Source organism: Gavialis gangeticus, unplaced genomic scaffold (assembly GCF_001723915.1).
Source record: "Gavialis gangeticus isolate Ggan-Ray unplaced genomic scaffold, GavGan_comp1, whole genome shotgun sequence".
Lineage (NCBI taxonomy): Eukaryota > Metazoa > Chordata > Crocodylia > Gavialidae > Gavialis > Gavialis gangeticus.
Genome location: NW_017728992.1, coordinates 91,745,759 through 91,760,169, shown reverse-complemented (window position 1 = coordinate 91,760,169; position 14,411 = coordinate 91,745,759). Strand labels below are relative to the sequence as shown.

At 38.8% G+C, this 14,411-nt stretch overlaps 1 protein-coding gene across 6 annotated transcripts in view; it reads left to right on the top strand.

Annotated features, from left to right (window-relative positions):
- PTPRM (protein tyrosine phosphatase, receptor type M) overlaps positions 1–14,411 on the top strand; it is a 939,848-nt gene that overhangs the window by 768,850 nt on the left and 156,587 nt on the right. For 5 of the 6 annotated variants that reach the window (XM_019525569.1, XM_019525591.1, XM_019525577.1 and 2 more), the window contains 5 exons: positions 748–899; positions 3,904–3,978; positions 4,216–4,242; positions 8,389–8,400; positions 9,192–9,379. In XM_019525569.1, coding sequence (XP_019381114.1) covers positions 748–899; positions 3,904–3,978; positions 4,216–4,242; positions 8,389–8,400; positions 9,192–9,379 — 454 coding nt within the window. The remainder of the gene's footprint in view (positions 1–747; positions 900–3,903; positions 3,979–4,215; positions 4,243–8,388; positions 8,401–9,191; positions 9,380–14,411) is intronic. The other variant, XM_019525599.1, reaches the window with a different exon arrangement.

Genomic DNA, 14,411 nt, shown 5'->3' with positions numbered 1-14,411 from the left:
GGGGAATGATCACTTCCCTTGACCTACTGGCAACACACCTACCAATGCAGCCCAGTATGCCATTAGTCTTCTTGGCAACAAGGGCACACTGCTGGCTCATATTCAGCTTATTTTCCACTGTAATCCCGAGGCCCTTTACTGCAGAGCTGCTGCCTAGCCACTCAGCGCCCAGCCTGTGCCAGAGCATGGGATTGTTCCATCCAAAGCGCAGGACTTTCCACTTCTTGAACCACATGAGATTTCTTTTGGCCTAATCCTCCAATTTGTGTAGGTCACTATGGCTGCGTTCACTTATGCAGCAGACTACACAGTTGTTACTGCAGTCACGTATGCATATCTCTTGCTAGCTGCAACTCCAGTTCCTGCACAATGGTATGGCTTGTTTCTGCGTTCTCAGTAAGGCATCTTTAAAGTGTAGCCAGCTCTCCTGGACTCCTCCCCACCCAGACTGGCTTCTCAGTCTGAGATTTTGCTTAACGGACTAAATTTAGTCATACACCTCAAGGAGCGAGGTGCTATTCAATACAAGTAAGGATGTTGGAAGTTGGCCCTTGATTATCAGATTATATTTAATGACATGAGTGTTAAGTCAGCTGGAACTGAGTGAAATAACAAAAGCAGTTTTTAAGTCCATAAGATAGTTGCAAACTATAAGACCGAACTAAATAATGAATACTATGTATTCACTGGGTTTTGTTTTGTTTTTTTATTGTTTTTCTTTTTTCCCGTCAATGCTCATTTCTTAAGAAAATTGGCTAAAAAGCGGAAAGAGACACTGAGTAGTACCCGGCAGGAAATGACAGTGATGGTGAATTCAATGGATAAAAGCTACACCGAGCAAGGCACCAACTGTGACGAAGCTTTCTCTTTCATGGACACGCACAACCTAAATGGGAGATGTAAGTTCAAAATGCTTGGGGATGCGGAAATCTCTTTTATTTTTGAACAGAGAAGGAGGGTGTAAATGGTTCTTAAAATACCCATTCAATCATTACCCAATCAATTTTGCGGACAGGTTATTCACTCATGGAAAATCTATGGGATCTGGTCTCTCCCACTGTGCAGCATATTACAGCATGTATTCTAAAAAGCAGAGTGTGTCAGACATCAAGAATAGGCTTCTTTAAAAATAATAAGGATAATTGAGCTTTTTCTGTCTTTCCTTTTCTACCACATGAAGAGCAAAGACATTAGTGCAGCAGGTATGAGTTTGCCTTTTGCTAACTATTTACCGGGTTGAAAGTTTTCTATCCTTCACAATGTCCGCATGTCCTTTCATTTCCCTCCCCCATATTTTTAGGCAAAATTTATTTTTAAAAGTCATAAGTTCATGTGTGTTGCTGTCTCAAAGCTCAGTTTATCAAGAGGTCAATTCTTATTATGTCAAGTTCTAGATAATGTTTTTTATCTTCCAGGCACAAAGAAGGAGTTGAGTGGTATTAGTGTAGATTTTAATTGGTAATTCTCTGTATATATACTTTTTTGGAGCATATCTTGAAATTGAATTTTGAGGTGTAATTTCATATATTAAATATTATTATTGTTTCTGGTATCAATATTATGTAAAATGTTTCTCTTTCACTGCATATTTAAGAACATACCTTTGAAGAGTCCAGTCGTGCAAACACTTTCAACTAGGTTTATGCAATGAGACTTTTCTTGCTAATATCAAGCTCAATGTTTGTAGATTTTAGTTTGCATTTTAGTTTCTTTTATCCTTGCTTATAAATAGAACTGTTTGTGGGCCAGATCTTACTGGCCTTTCTCCTTTGAGCCATCATTACAGTCAATTAGATTACTCACTTGAGTAATGGAATAAAATTTGGCTAGGCATTTATTCTCCAGGATGTTTTTGCTGTGAAGTTACTAGATGTTCACAACAGCAAGAGTATACAGTATGTTTTGGGAAACATAGCAATAAGTACTTGGCACTTAGATATTCAACTTGTATGAATCATTATGGTTCTGTTGAAATCAATAAAACTGTGATGTTTTATACTAGCTGAAATTCTGAACCTTAAACTCAAACTTCCACTGAATGTGCCAGCCACAGGAATCAGGTTGATGGAATAAACAGTTCAGATGGATTTTTATTAAGAACTTATTCCTGTAAAATTCGCAATATTCTCACCTCCCATTATAGTTTATGGCTCAGGTCCTGCCCTGCATTGGGATGGCTTTTCCATTATTCCAGGAGCCCTAACACTAACCGGTTAAGCCAGTAACGAGAAGAGGGAATACTCCGTCCCCAACTGCTAATACAGGGAACATAAAAAGAAGCCTCAACCTCCTTAAGTGCACCCCCTACAGAACATCTATGGTCCTCAAAAAATTAGAAATTTCAGGCTGCTCAGTCTTAGGCTGGGGATGGATGCATGGCTCAGGGTTTGGGAACAAAGTGGAACCTCAAACTTAGCACTGAGAGGATGCATCTACACAAGATGTTTAAAACTAAACTAATTAGCTGTGCAGTAAATGTCATGTGTCTACACGTGCACCTCTGTGAGGCTGGAGTGAACTAATTTACTCCTCAGCAAGATAGTATTTGGAATCAATCAGGTGATAAATAAAAGTACTATCCTGCTGCAGAATAAATTAGTTATAAATGCAAGCATTATCTGAAATTAGTTGTAAATACAAATACTGTCCTGCTGCAGAGTAAAAAAACTCCACAGCAGCACACATATAGATGCTGCCCCAGCTGGCTGGGGCACGAGGGTGCTTCAGTGTAGGGCTGCCTGCTGGCAAAACCCACGTTGAAGCATCTTCATGCCTCAGTGAGCCGCTCCACAGCACATTGAGCTGAGGGGAGCAGGCCTGGGCTGGCAGGCTGATCCCTTGGGCCCCCTTCCAGCCAGTGCTGCTCCAACGCAGCTCAACCTGCTGCAGTCTTGGGCACGCATCAAGACACGTGCCTGGGAGCAATAAACTCCAGAATTTATCCAAGCACATTAATATGCACGTGTAGATGCATCCAGAGAGTATTTAAAATAGAGTATTCCATAGCCATCTAGCATTCTTATTCATCCTTTCGATCGTACCTTTCTTGAATTTTTTCAGGCCTTCAAACTCCCTTTGAAGCTGTTCAGTTATTTAACATTTTCTATCTTATGGTGCTATATGCACCACATCATCCAGTTCCACCTGTCCCATGAGCCTCTGTTTCCAAGAGAAGCTGTGCAAGGTCAGACCACAAAGGGCTGCAGCATGAGCCAACTCTTCTTCCTTCTTCAGGCTTATCAGAGAACACTAATGTAGGAGGATCATTCACATACCACAGCCCTTCCCAGTCTGGCTATGCATCAGGCACATGGGGCAGTTTTACTTGGCAGCAGTATAAGCCAGTCGCGAACCAATTTGTTAGCTGAGCACAATAGAGGTTCTCAACCGGGAATGCTGCCTCATTCAAAGTAGTTGTGGAGGGGTGTCCTGACTGAAAAGTTTGAGAACCACTGATTTAGGGCAACATGTTATGTGAATATATATTATCATATATATGACCAGCTAGAAATACATTTAAACAAATTAGCTATAATGGAATATTTGCCGGTAGTACCTGCAATATTTTAATTCTTAAAGCTACCATAAACAGCAAATAATGTCATCATTACTTCCTTATTCACAATTTAACATTCAATCTTACTCAGATATATTACTAATCCCAGTGCATAAATTGCTTTATCAGACCGAAATGATTTTCAGAGAATCAGTCAATATTAACTAAGGCATTCTAGTAATTACCCAGGAGATGCAGCTTCCATGATGCCAGTGGGAATGCTGCCATTGCTTTCAAAGGGAGCAGAATTGGGGTCATAAATCAAATCAATTGCATATGCTTATATCGCTAGACTTAAACACCCGAGTGTCTCTGCTGTCACTGACTAGCTTTGTTTCTCTTCACAGCTGTATCATCACCATCTTCATTTACAATGAAAACGAACACACTGAGCACAACAGTGCCTAATTCTTACTATCCAGGTAACCGTTTTTTTCCTCTTTGATTCACCCCTTCATATACCACGTTAGAAATTAAAATACATATAATTATTATTCATATTTTATTACACACCCTGCCATAGGAACTTAATACTTTTACCTGTTATTACCAGTTGCTTTCAGTGGCTTTTTGCAGGAAAACTGGGGAACATTTATCAGTCATTTACTGTTCTCTCTCTTTTTACCTTTTCTGCATTGACCGCTTATGATGTATGACAGATCCATTTGTGCCAACTGCAATTTTAGGTGAGAACATTTCCCTTTATCAAAATTTATTGCAGAAGTAATTTAGAAAGTTGTAGTTCTGGGTTATAGAACACAGTGTCTAAGAGACTGGTATCTTATGTTAGGAAGTGGGAGAAGGGTATTCAGCACTGAATATACTGAGAGCAGTCAGTGGACTAGATTCCCACTGTCTTGGAACAAATCAGGTGATAGAACACAGAAAAACAAAACACTGTTTTAACAAGAGGTTTTGTGAGGAAATGTTTATGCATATGATAAGAGTGACACAAAAGAATGTAATTATCCCAGCAATTAAAAGAGGTTCTCAAGACTTTCAGTTTTAACTTTGAACTGACAATGCCATTTTTTTAAAATAACTTTTTCCCTAATTAAACTATGAATGATGTAGAAAGTGAATCAAAATACACTTTTGTCCATCAACCCACTCTTTTTTTACAATACTACATAGATTCTGACATACTTGTCACAGTGACGTTTCAGAGGAAACAGTATTTTGAACAGCAAAATGACAGTATGGCACTTTATAATAAAATGTGGTTTATTATACATCAGATGTCACAAAGAACAAAGTAAAATGGTAGTGTTATGCATTTAAAGTATAAAACATTTCCACCAGGAACTTAGGGAAAGTACAGTTATTTATTCAATACAAAGAAGTGAGTGGAATGGCATTTCTACACTACGATAATAAATCAGCATGAGGTGCTCTTGTATTTGCAGTGCAAAAGTAACAAAATGGTGTTGTGGCTTGTGTGGAGTTAATACCATAGTACTAACCTTAACTCAAATAGAGGTGTTTATAAATAAAGATATAAGAATGCACTCTAGGAAGAGATCTAATTCAAATGTCCTCTAGTGCTGTCCTTACAATGGCTTGTACCTTACAAAGTATATTTGTTCTTCCTCTTCCCTTTTCTGCAAAGCATCATGGATTTGTGCACAATACAGTTCTTCCTACATTGATTTTAAGCTGTAAGCAGAAAAACCAAACAAAAAAACACAAACTAACTTAACAATACCTTAAGGGTAAATTAACTGAAAAGTATAGGAGGCTAAAGCCTAAAAGTGTAATTTCTGCAAAATCCATAAAACAAAGTGGAGAAATAATTAGTAAAAATTATTCTAATATAATATCCAAATAAAAGAACCTGTGCATTTTTGTACTCTGTGTAAATCTGTGAGAATATAGTCACTGTAGTAGTGACCGTAACAATGTAAGAATCTGCATGCAAATGAAATTTACAGAGCCTTTTGACTGCCTGAGATTTTAGATTTCATTGTGTACCTTAGCTGCAGCTCATCCAGTAGGTACCCTTCTGACCTTGTGGGTGGGCAAAGAGAAAAAGCATTGTTATCAGGAGAAAAACTTTGTGATTTGATATCATGATTGTGATAAGCTTAGCTAATGTATTCTCAGATTTTTTTCCAACTACTTGTGGACACGAATAAATGGTAAAAATTACTTGTTAGCTTTTATTGATGAAGAATAATCTTTGACTAAAGAATTATCACACCAGAAGCATGCTGGAGGAAAAAGTCTCCTTTACCAAGACAATAGGGTAGAAGTTCTTGAGTTGGCAGGACATGCAATTGCAATTATAACAATTACAAACTTGTATTTACTCTTCCCAGAACTTCTTCCCATACTGATATTGTAGGGAAAAAAACTTTGTTGCCTTTTATGTTAGAATTGGTATGCTGTTCACACAAAAATGAATTGCCAGACATTGTGTGTGAGAGAGAGAGAGAGAGAGAGAATGTGTGTGTGTGTGTGTGTGTGTACGTACGTACGTACGTGAGGGGTAGGATACAACTGTAAACCAGAGCAGCTTGGCTTAAGGCAGTAGAGCAATCAAGCTAACGGTCTGGCCCAGGCCTTTTAAAAGTAACAGTTAATTTTGCAGTCCAGCTTACAAATGATTTAATGCTTGACTTTTTATGGAACATAATGACTGATCTTTCAGTCCTTACGTGCCCTGTGGGAGGTTTTGGACTGCAGGTCAGGCCTATAGTTGGAACCAATTAAAGTGTTCTACATGACCTACTGGGAGGGCAGAGCCTGTCTGTGATTAGTTGTTTAGTTTTCTTTTTTCAGATCAGTAGCTACTAGAAGGGTCACCATGAATTTATCATTTCCAGCATTTTCTATGGCAAGATCCTTAGAATAGGAACGCAAATTAGGATCTTCCCCACCTGTTGCAAGAAATTACCTGGCAATTAATAGCAGTCTCCTTAAATGAAGCAAAAGGCAACTGTCAAGCTCACTCTCAACTTCCTGGATTCACATGTTTTCATACAATTGTGGGAATCTCACAGTTAACGTAACAACCAAAGTGAAACCCTGTGTGTTTAAATGAGCCCTTTATATCATGGAGTTTTGTGCATCTCAGCTGAGATTCAATATCTATATTGATATACTGGCCTAAAGCAGGCAGGTTTAACAGTACCTGCCTGTTTTTCAGTGTTCTGCACACATTTCAAATTGCAAGGAGAAAGGAAGTAACAAGACAGGAAAAATTACCCAAACCATATAAAATATGACATTGGACTGGGGGCTGTCTACAGGTCCCTTGGTTCAAATTAATGCTAAACAATTATGCCATTTAACAATTCTTGCACAGTACTACTGTACAAAAACAATGGGATTAATAACTGGATAGTTGAATTAAATGAATAATTATAGCAAAGATATTTAAATTAACAGCAATGTGTGCCTACATTAGCTGGAGAGCCTCAACCCTTACAAAAGCAATTGACTGCTAGTGTCTCAGACTCTTTTTCTATAAGCAAAACAAAATGCCATATTAAACTATCCAAGACAGGCATCATAGGGTCTTTTTTTGTAGAAATTTTAAAAAGCTGATTTCCAAACATAGTAGCTGTCCTGAAAGATGAAGCCGAGAGGGGTGGAGGAAGATGCTTGTTCCATTTAGCCTACAATCCAGACAAGCCCACCAGAGTAATGTACTTAGAGGCTTAAGCAGAAGACCCTGCCATGTTATAGGCTTTGCAGGCTGAATAATCCTTAAACATTTCAGAGTTATAAGTTTCATAGTTTGAACAAAAATTACCCTATAACTCAACTGATTAAAATAAAAACAAATCATGCAATCAACTTTCTACACTTTTTTTTGTCTTTTGTGTCTTAGCCGCCTTGTAGTATTCAGGTGCCATTTCAACAGCAACATACTGTAATTACACTTGTATATCGCCTCTCATGCCATGCATCCCAAGGTGCTTTGCAATACAGTTTTGCTGCACATTAGGCAGAAGTAGCCAAATTTAATGAATACAAATGTAAACTTCTCCTTTAGTTTGGATCATGTAACTGAAGTGTCAGAACCATTAGGGAAAATCTATATCTGTGTCAATAAATAACTGTAAATAATTTTAATTTTAGATTTAGGTTTATTAGTCACATCTACTCGCTATCTGCTGAGGACTAGATTAGATATTAGTTGCATAAAAGTAAACTTTAGTGTGACACCAATAACTTGAAGTACTTGATTTCAGTTAAATTAATCTTAATTTATACTGGTATATCTGAAATCAGTATCTAGTCCTTAAGAAGGGTTGTAGCAGTTTTGGAAGATGAGAGAGATCATAGGGACATTCTTTTAAAGACAGAATGGGGATCTCTATGTTATGATAAAATTAACTAAAAATGCGTAAATATTATTGTCACAATCCCCTTTCAGCAAATATTTTTCCAATGTATTAATTTCATTAACCATATTTCATGGTTAGTGTGAAAGAGTATTTTGACCAAATTAAATCACCGCTTCTATTGTTTTAGTTTCAATTAAAACCAAATACTCTTTGGAAAAATGCAAAATCACTGGTTTAGTAAAGAGACTATTTCGTGATGATACTTGATCCTCAGGTGTCAGGGGCTTTTTTCTTCTCAACTGCCAAACAAATTTAAGAAACAAACAAACAAAAAAACATTAAAACAAGAGGAAAATGATACCGTTTCTTTAACCTTGCCCTCTTCCATATAATCAGTGGCTCATCTAGGGAATCAATCTATCAGACCTAAATTGCAAACATAAAATTACCTGTAATTATTAATGTAGTACTGTTGCTTATGCCCTGTTTCCTTTTTCTCCTCCTCTTTTTTTCTCCTGATATGTATCTTCTTAAAAGTGCCAATAAATGGTAAGTTGCCCATTTGCCCCTGAAAGAGATGTGGATGGGGTGGGAGAGCGTGTTTTTCATTCAAATTTAACCAACCCAGTTGGTACTGTTGTGTGTTGGCTTGCATGTCAGTTGGCATATAACATTTCATGCCTAACGCAATGGCCCATAATCTATTGTGAAGTTGTGGGTACTGCAGCATGCTGAATAACCCATTGAGACAGTTTCCTTGAGCAGATGATTCCTTGCATTTGTCGTCTTGTATTTTGTTTTAAAGTGTTGTATCAAATCTACATTTTCATTGCAGTCCTAGCTTAATGACTCATCAAACATTTTGTGCATTTTTTATTTTGCTCACACCAAACATCTGTTCTGAATTCACAGCATAAGATATATAACAGTTCTCTGATCTAAGTCCTATTTCATACCATTGGGACTTGAAGAAGGTTCAAAAAGAGACTTTTATGAAGTTTAGAGTCCAATCCCTTGAGAATTTAAATATTGTTTATAATCAGTTACAGGGTTGTTTTGGGTTTTTTTTAAACAAACAATAATACGGCTTGGGCTGCTCTGCAATGCTTCTATTTTAGAATCGTGGACTTTGCCTCATTCTAGCAATCTTGCAGTCTCCCTGTATAAATTACTACTGGAATTACTCCCTATTAAATTACTTTTTGGCATAGTCCTCTTAGACAGAAGTAGTATTAGTTGTTGGCACTGTTAGAAATCACAAATGTAGAAATCAATGTGTTTTATACTTTTATTCAGTGAGTGGAAGTGTCCTGGTATATTATGTAGTGTTCTCTTCCTAGATGAAACCCACACGATGGTCAGTGATACAAGCAGCTTGGTCCAGTCGCACACCTACAAGAAGCGAGACCCAGTAGATGTGCCATACCAGACAGGACAGCTTCATCCAGCCATCCGTGTGGCTGACTTGTTGCAGCATATCACCCAGATGAAATGTGCGGAGGGCTATGGTTTTAAAGAAGAATATGAAGTAAGCATATCATCTACTGGCTTAATTATTATGCTTTCTGTAGTGTCAACTTTCACCTTGCTGCTACCTACATGCCAAAAGCAGAAAAATACATACTTCACGCAGACAGACACTTAAAGAACACCTCCTTTCAAAAAAGCACTGGCAGCATGTTAAGGCCTGTAAGTCAGAATGAGGGGTAAGATTCAAGAATGCTGTTTTTAAATCTGTGTCTAATTTTAATTAGCCATGGATGTATTGTTTCAGAAACCTGCAGTGACCTGCAACGTTTTTTGTTTTTGTTTTTTAACTGCTGGATAAAGTCGAATTTCTAAGTGTGACATCATACATTGGCCATTGGTAGTTATGTTGTGACATGAAATGATATTTGAAATAAAAGTTCTATGAGCAACACTCCCTGGAATACCTGATTTTACCACGTAGCATGTAAATCTTATATCAGGAGAGTCTGTGAGGTTTTAAACTGGCCTGATCTGCAGTGCATGAACCTTTAGCCACCAGCCTCAGGCAATATTTAATCCTCATTATTTTTCACATGTACCTCTTTTTTTTTCTTTCCTTTATTTGAGTTATATTTCCTTATTTCATGCTACAGTGACCTGTTCCTCCTTGTTATCATCTCCTTAGTCTTAAATGTCATGACTAGCACAGGCTTTTTTAAAAGGCTGCAGGAATACAGCACATCGCCAGGCTCTGGAAGTGCCTGCAATGCTGCCTCAATGCTCTCTGTAAAATGAGTTAGTGGCTGCCTGCAGACGTTAAGAAAACAAAACAAAATGTGCTTTACCGGAAGATGCAGCATGTTACTTCGACCCAGCTCTGCAGCATCTATTTAGATTGGGTGCTGCAGTGGGGCTTTTTGATGCTTTTAGTCAAATCTGATTCAATCAGCTATTAGATAAAAGAACCAAAAAAAGGCTCCACTAAAGCACCCAATGTATACAGATGTTGGGTGAGCCAGTCCAGCTAACACATTGACACTTCTGGGCATGCATTAAGCTTGGCACAGGAGTGCACAGAATTTAAAGTAAATCAATTGTGGGGGGGTTAACATCTGCAAGAAGCGCATTTGTCCAAAACTTATTGAAAAATGCAAAACAAAACAACTTACTTTCCCATTCAAAGTGAAGCATTACAAATACCAGTGTTAAGGTTAACTAGAAAGCAAGGGAACTGTACTACCATGTTTCAAATCATGGGGAATTGACTGAGCAGAGATTATGCAATTTAGACTCCCTCCAAGTCCTTTAGATGCTCTTTTGTTCCATAATTTAACAGTTAGGGCATAGTGTCACAGGATGGGGTCCCTAAAGATGGCCATGATCTCCAAAGGCCCCTTGACTGTGCCAATTTGGCCCAATGGGCACCCTCAGTTCTCGCCCACCACATCTTTGATGGAAATATAAAAATAGGGAGGCTGCCTTTAAGTCCTCCTGGACACGGTTTGATGGGCTCTCTGAACCCCATGCGTTCCCAGACCCCTTGTGGGTCCTGTTTTCATGATGGGTGTTGTGGGGGCACCCTAACCTTATGAGCTATATGCGTGGCCGCAATTGCCCCTTTACCATGCCCCAAGCCTCGCAGATGGCATTGATGTTGTTTGGTCTGGGCCTTGGTATAAATTGGTCCCCTTGTCCTCTCTGGGCTCTCCACAGCCCTGTCTCTGCACCTCAGTGGTGCCAGGGTCAGTGCACCCCAAATGCCGCGCTCTCTCTGGTGCCGGGGTCGGTGCACTGCTGTGGGCCCCCATTGAGGCCTCCTTCCCCAAATAGCCTCACCCAAACCACTGGTCTTATAAAACTACAACCAAAACTTAAGCCCCTGGGCTATAACATAATGCAAACTGTGTAAGGTGTGCTCTACCCCTTTACATACTAGGAGCAGAACTTAGTCAGGCCTCTTGCTGTCACTTACTCTACATGGGCTCCTTCCCCCTTGGCCACCGGCTGAGAACTGCCCTCCCTAGCTCCAGCCTGGGGTTTATATGGGCCCAGGGCCCTGCCCCTTCTGGCCAGGTACAGGTGCAGACTAATTTCCTCATTAGCTGGTTGCCATGGCAACCTGCACCTGGGCTCCTGTGTAGCTCTTTGGGCTCTCTCCAGGCAGCTCCTGCTCTTCTAGGAACAGGGCCCTGCGACACATAGAAATACACCTCATCCTGCATTTTGAGGACAATTTAAAGGACTGAGTCTGAACACCTTGATTTGTGTGAGTCATGCTTATTTATGTGATTAGTCTGATAAAATGACATAGGGGGTGACTAAAGTGACTAAAGCTACTCACGTAATTAAGTTTCAACAGGGTTGAGTTGGAAAGTCTGGTAGCATTAAAAATATTAATTCCGTGGTGGAAATTCCATATAGCTTGGACATTTTATTGTCACAGAAGCGTATGAGGATTCATGTGATAATCTGTATTGGGTGTTCAGGTAGCATGCACTGAATAAAGAACCCGTATGGTCTGGTAATTCCACACACAAGTTTTGAAGTTATGATAAATTTCAAAATATTTTATGACCATTTTAATACACAAATTATGGTCCCACCTGTATAGTTCCAGGCACCCTGGGTAGCGCCCCACACTACAGCACACACTGGAGGGAGCTGCCCAGTGTTCCTTACCACCTACTCCAAGAGCAGATGGGCACAGAGGAGCACAATGATGTAGGGAAACTTTGTCTCTCTCTTCTTACTAACCCAGCTAGAAGAACAGAGCTGATTCAAAGGGAGAAAGTAAGCTACAACCTGCAAAGCTGTTTCACTATCACACCTCCCTGAAGGCAAGGAAAGATTCCCCTTCATGGTAGTTCCTGGTGCATGTGTTGTTGTGTACCACCCCCACAGATTCAATCTAGCCTTTTGTGAATTTGGTACTTTGCATACCAGGTTTAGAAACTTTTAATGTCTGACTAATATATTTGTCTTACAAGCTGTTAGAGCCTTTTCTGAGTGAAAGCATATTTGCCTATGTAATGCACGCTTCTGCAAATAGGGAATGATAATGGATTTTATCATTTTTTTGTCATACAAGTGTGTGTTTACAAGAATCTAAATTCACTGATCTTTTTTGATGACTAGATGACCTCTGGAGGTCTCTTTCAGCCCCACTTTCGTATGTTTCTGAGATTAGACCTTATTGAAGATAGTGCTGTAGGCTCCTTCCTTACCAAGCTACTGATGTTAATTTTTTTTTCCAAAATACAAATTCAATTCATTTACATAAGGAACTAATAATTTGACAGTTTTCATTTCTTAAGCTGATTTACACCAGTATGTTTCCAGTTTTCCTTATATTCCTGCTGTTTCAAAATGACAGAATTGAAACTTTTGTCTTTGGAAAGTGTTTTCCCATAAGCCGTATATAATAATTGTAAATCTAATGGAAACCTAACCATTCATTTATGAAGAGTTCCATAAAACAGTTGGGGAGCAGTGGGCAGGGGAGTGGAACTTGAAACATTGTAGCACTGTTTGGAAAAATTCCATTTCCATATGGAAATAAGTTATGATAAGAATAGACAAAATAAACTATATCTGTGGATTTTTTCCCCCATTGAACTGTTACTCTTGCTGTTCTATATGCAATGAAAAACAGCCAATATGTTCAAGGGCTGCTGAGATTGAGAATCGCTCTTTAATCTGTTTTCAGACTGACACCTTCCTCTGTACCGAGGTTGGTCTAAGCTGTAGAGGGATTTGTTACAGATAAAATATCAAAAATACAACTGTCCAAATGAAAAGGAAGCAATATTTTGGCTGGGGATTTGTTTTGAATGAAGTTTCATAGATGAGTTTTGGCCTAACAAGACAGCAGGATTATATTCTCTCACCAGGGAAACAATTTGATTCCAAAAACATTCTTACAGGACTCACAATAAAAATAAATATTTTGAATTGAATGGAAAATAAAGAAGCACATTACCAGTTAGTAATTTGTCCAGGAGAATAAAAGGATGCAAAGCACTTACTGACAGTCTGTGTTTTGAAATGATACTCAGTAATTAAGGTCACAGTTCAGTAAAATAGTTTAGCATATACACATATGTGTATTATTAATTTCTGGATGAAATCAGAAAAATCATTTCTGACTAAAGGCTCTCTGGTGCCTACTTATTTTGGGTTCAGTCTCGCAAGGTTTTGAGTGCTCCTGAGAGACTCCAAGCCTCCTTAAATCCCAAAAGGCTGGAGGACACTCAGCATTTTGCAGGACAGAATCTCTTAATCCCAATCCTGTGAAGTTCCTGCCACCCACCCAATTGACCACGATCTTGTAGCAGCTTGCAGGATTGGGGTTTTTAGAATTCTTGATAGGGGACAAAAATGCTTCAACAACACAGTCTTGCTAAAGCCAATGGTGAAACTCCCATCTACTTCACTGATGCGGAACCAGGCTCTGAATCTTTAATACTAAGTTTTGTAGCCTCTTATTTTGCAACTACCCATGCCTATACAAAGCTGACACAGAAAATGTCTTTAATAGCACATCTGTAGCAGCTGACATCACACATACATTTTATAAGCTGCAGACTCAAATGTGCACATTGGTTTATGGGTTAGTGGAGTGTAAATAATTATAACAGGTTGTTTAGCTATTTTTCAGCTCAGAAATATTTCCAGATAACCAAATCCACAGCAGATCTTTGACCATCTTCTCAATCCTCCTGCCATACCTTAAAATAAATAAATATAATTAAATTAAAAAGGTATATAGCTTTGTTTGGTCCCAGCAGTATGAGACAGATATAGAATACATGGATCTGGTTTCCTATACGCCTACTCCACCAGTGCTTTTATTAGAGCGGTTTCGCAGTTCTCAAGTGTAAGAGGAATATTATTGACCCTGGAGGAATATCTGATTCTTATTCTGATGCTTGCAGTTTCATCATTTTTACTACTTAGTTCTTCTCCACTTTACAATAACAAATGATGGATAGTGGAAGTGGTGAGAGTGAAAGTGATCTCTGTAGGTTATGCGCGCACACACACACACACACACACACACACACACACACACACACACACACACACACACA